Source organism: Dioscorea cayenensis, chromosome 11 (assembly GCF_009730915.1).
Source record: "Dioscorea cayenensis subsp. rotundata cultivar TDr96_F1 chromosome 11, TDr96_F1_v2_PseudoChromosome.rev07_lg8_w22 25.fasta, whole genome shotgun sequence".
In the NCBI taxonomy this organism is placed as follows: Eukaryota; Viridiplantae; Streptophyta; class Magnoliopsida; order Dioscoreales; family Dioscoreaceae; genus Dioscorea; species Dioscorea cayenensis.
This window is the reverse complement of record NC_052481.1, coordinates 17,044,369-17,048,367: the sequence shown is the minus strand read 5'-3', so window position 1 is coordinate 17,048,367 and position 3,999 is coordinate 17,044,369. Positions and strand designations below refer to the sequence as shown.

The 3,999-nt window shown below is 39.1% G+C and overlaps 2 protein-coding genes across 2 annotated transcripts; both read left to right on the top strand.

The window, feature by feature from the left end:
• Positions 1 to 541: 541 nt before the first annotated feature.
• Positions 542 to 2,046, top strand: LOC120271655. Its single transcript, XM_039278329.1, has 3 exons — positions 542 to 780; positions 1,405 to 1,724; positions 1,832 to 2,046. The coding sequence occupies exons 1-3, from the start codon at positions 542 to 544 to the stop codon at positions 2,044 to 2,046; spliced, it is 774 nt and encodes a 257-aa protein (XP_039134263.1).
• Positions 2,047 to 2,206: 160 nt separating this feature from the next.
• LOC120271654 lies at positions 2,207 to 3,044 on the top strand. Its single transcript, XM_039278328.1, has 2 exons — positions 2,207 to 2,301; positions 2,567 to 3,044. Exons 1-2 carry the CDS (start codon positions 2,207 to 2,209, stop codon positions 3,042 to 3,044), a joined length of 573 nt encoding a protein of 190 aa, XP_039134262.1.
• Positions 3,045 to 3,999: the final 955 nt, after the last annotated feature.

Here is a 3,999-nt window from a genome sequence, read left to right as displayed (position 1 = left end):
TCTTCATTCTTCTTGTTCTTCTTGTCTTCTTATTTCTTGTTATTATTCTTGGGTAAAGGATATGAAACTGGGTTTCTTCTTCTTCTTCATTGAGAAGCTTCTACGTCTTCTTCGTTGAGAAGCTTCTTCTTCATTATTCCTGTTGGAGCAGTTGGTAGAGATGCTGTTAGGTGTTATCTTCATGGTCTTTTTGTTGACATGATACTGGGATTTTTTTTTCTTCTTTGTTGAGAAGCTTTTATTCTTCGTTCTTCTAGTTGGAGGAGCTTGGTTAAGTTGTGGTTAGGTGTTATATCTTTGTGGTATTTGTGAACTGCTCATCTATTTCGGTTGTTTCCTTGCTGTGAAGCATAGTGAAAGTTGTTTGGTGAGAGCAGTGAAGGTGAACATATATATGCACTATCTTCATGTTAGATTCCAACTGATTAGATGTTTGAAGGTTATTTGATTTTCACTTTTGCAGGTCTTTAATGGATTCATTTTGTGGGATCGTAAGGTATAACAATGATGGATTCATTGTTTATTTTACTATGTTAACCGGATGGGAATCTGTCTTGGCCGAAATATGTGCACGTTGGCTCTTGAAGCTCATGTGCTTAGAGTGAAGTATTTAATCCCAGATGCTGTTAGAACAAGTTCTTGTATCAACTCTGAAACTGCCTTCACAAGAATGTGTGAAGTCTACCATATGTTTAAAAAAAATGTAGTTGATATGCTTATTGAGAATATAAATGAAGTCACGGAAGAGCATGAAGACAGAGAAAGGCCATCAATGCTACGGTAATTTTCATTAGTGTATTTTTTTTTGTTTTACTGTTTGCTATATTCTGTATTAGACTATTTTCCATGGTATTTATTTATTATTTTAATTACCGGTTTACTATCATGTGTTGAGCATTGACATTTGTATTCATGTTTACTCCTAAATATTCCTGTTTATAAATTGTTTTACATGTTTATATGTCGTGGTTCATATTTACAAAATTTACTAATCAGTCACTCACAGCATCTTACACAGGCAACCATGATCTCAAAGCACTTCGTCAAGTCTATGCCCACTATTGTCATCAACTTCACAAGGAGGGTGTACACTAGTATCAAATGCTCGACGACCCAATGACTCTGAAATAACTACAATCGGTCACCGTTATGAGGATGCGAGGCACTTCAAGGATGCTTTGTTCGACTTTGCCATTAGGTGCAATTTCAACTATAGGTACATAAAAAACAATAAATAGAGAGTCACCGTGGTTTGTGCCGCTGAGGGATGTCAATGGCGTATCCATGCCTCGCGGGAAGGTAACCTTGCCACTTTCAGAATTAAAACATCGCACGATGTACATTCATGTGGTGGTGGTATTGGTTCAGCATCACACCCGAAAGCTTCCAAAAATGGGTTAGCAGGAAAGTAATTCAAAAACTCCGCGATCGGCCTCTATACAAAGCAGTAGATATACAACGGGATATGCTACGTGACCATGGCGTTCGGCTACCATACAAACAAGCTTGGAGGGGTAAAAAATTAGCTCGAGGGATTCTACACAGATGTGATAAAACTAGCTATGATATGTTGTTGTGGTACGCAAGTAAGGTAACTGAAACCAATCCCGGCAGCATCGTTCTAATTGAGAGAGATGGTGAGCAGTTTAGATGGGGATTTCTTTGCTTCCACGCTTCCCTGGATGGTTTTAAGAAGGGATGTAGGCCCATGTTATTTCTTGACGGTACTCATTTATTGGGAAGATACAGCGGTATTCTATTAGGAGCGACCGGGAAAGATAGTAATGAGGGTTCTTTCACCTAGCATTTGCCATCGTGGACAATGAGACAGATGATAATTGGACATGGTTCATATCGAAATTGGGTGCTGCACTCTATGGCGATGACGAATACCATGATATTATTACATTCATTTCAGATCGTTCCAAGGGCCTTGTCAATGCTGTTGCCAAGGTGTTTCCATCTGCCCCACATGGTTATTGCTTACGCCATCTTCAGGCTAACTTCCTTAAATCAAATAGCCAGTTAGGAAAAGCATTAAGATGAGTGCTGGAGGTTGATAGCCAAAGTCAGATACGCATGTACGATCGACAGAATTCGACGCTGCCACAAATGAATTACAACAAATGTCATCACAGACACATAGTTGGCTGCTTCACAAGTCAGATGTATCACATTGGTCAAACTACTTGTTCATAGGTAGACGATGGGGAGAGATGTACTCAATGTTGCTGAGTCGTTTAACTCCTGGATCAGGGAAGCACGCCATTTGCCAATATGTAACATGGTGGATTCTATCAAGTATGCAAGCTCCCACACGATATATTACATTTCGGAAGGTTATGGCACAATAGCTTCTTATATTTGGTTTCCACTTTAAGAAATTATGTATTTATGTATCATTGGATACTACATATTAATTTTACATTTAATGCTTTAGAATCTAGTATTGTGGACTAATATCTAGCGATTTGGTTTAATATTTACTGTTTCTGTTTACTATATGCTAGACACAGTTAGTATCTATCATGCATGGTTACAACTATTGTTCCTTCATGTGATGCAGGTTCAAGATGATGAACATGATGTGCGATCGATGTGAACACTGCCAGACATGGGACACTTACCTTTGCCCCACGATCCACAAGAAGATTAAGGATGTAGTTGAGGAGAGCAAGGCTTTGGTCGTAGGTTGTTCGGATGGGGAACATTTTGAAGTGATTGATAACCAAAGCAATTATGTTAATCTGCACGAAAGAGAATGTTCTTGTCGCAGGTGGCAGGTTTATGGTCTCCCGTGTAAGCATGTGTGTGCTGCAATCATGCTGACCGATACAAATGTGCACCGCTTCATTGAAAGATACCACACTGTCAACTTATTTCAAGAGGCTTATGGCAATCAGATTTTCCCTATTCCAGATCATGATAAACTAAGGGATGACAACCGCGTGCTCCAACTTTGGCTACCCATTGCCAAGAAAAAGCCAGGCAGGCCGAGACGTCGAAGGATTGAGTCACAAGCATTTGGGGTACAAGAATTATGATGTAGCCGATGCCAACAAGTAGGCCATTATAGGGCTACTTGTAACGAGGTTATCGCGGATTGAATTTTGGGCTTAAGTATTTTGCATAACTATGACTTTTGCTTGGGGTATTCACAACCAATGTATGTCAAAATATGTCCTTTGTTTTCAGTAAATGCACTTCCAATGTCATTTTGGGTCCATATAGTTCATTACTTGAAAAATCCATTATTTTTCGTAGTTTACTTTATAATATTGTAACGTTATCGCCTATGCCAAAGTACAATTTCATATTGTAAAGTGAAGTCCTTAAATGTAACCACAAATATAGTAAAGTAATTAGTTATAACAAATTATAAACTAAAACATCCGTTAGTAAACACAAGTTCCCAATATCCAGTTCAGTAAGAGTTATATAAACTGCAACACATACAACTGAACAATAACTGCTAAAAGTAGAATGCATATCACTCGTCTGTCTCATTATTCTCCCGTTGTTGTTGTTCCTCCAAAGATGTTTCTGTAGTCATTGTTGTCTCAGGTGGTTCGACTGACTCAATTGTCTCGGGTGGATTATCATCTGCTTGTGCAAGGTTTGAGTCGCCTATGTTGTCCTGACCTGTTGTATCCACAATGGCGCCGGAATTGTTATCTTCCTTGAGTAGAGGTTTTCGAAGGATTCCATCAGCCAAAATTCTCACTGCACAATCTAGTCACAAGAACTCAATATCACCTGGTGGTACACATAGGTCCTTACCATTCAATATCTGTTCCATAAATCGCATCGTATATATACTACAATCACGACTGCCAGGCCTCTGTTGCGGACATTGTTTCACATGTATGAGTGGGTATGAGATGGTGTCTCCAAGACCGAGTGCCACCTAAATATATTTATCGAATAAGGCCCGCTAAAAGCATGAACACAATAGCAATGAGCCACATATCATGAAAGGGCATATAAAGAAGTACGAGA

Bases quoted from the DNA above. Each gene is read 5' to 3' on its own strand.
- LOC120271654 (XM_039278328.1), top strand. From the start codon at position 2,207: ATGGGGAGAGATGTACTCAATGTTGCTGAGTCGTTTAACTCCTGGATC. The intron at 2,302-2,566 runs GTATGCAAGCTC...CATGTGATGCAG, and splicing joins AACATGGTGGATTCTATCAA to GTTCAAGATGATGAACATGA.
- LOC120271655 (XM_039278329.1), top strand. From the start codon at position 542: ATGGGAATCTGTCTTGGCCGAAATATGTGCACGTTGGCTCTTGAAGCT. The intron at 781-1,404 runs GTAATTTTCATT...ATGGGTTAGCAG, and splicing joins GAAAGGCCATCAATGCTACG to GAAAGTAATTCAAAAACTCC. The intron at 1,725-1,831 runs GTACTCATTTAT...ACAATGAGACAG, and splicing joins GCCCATGTTATTTCTTGACG to ATGATAATTGGACATGGTTC.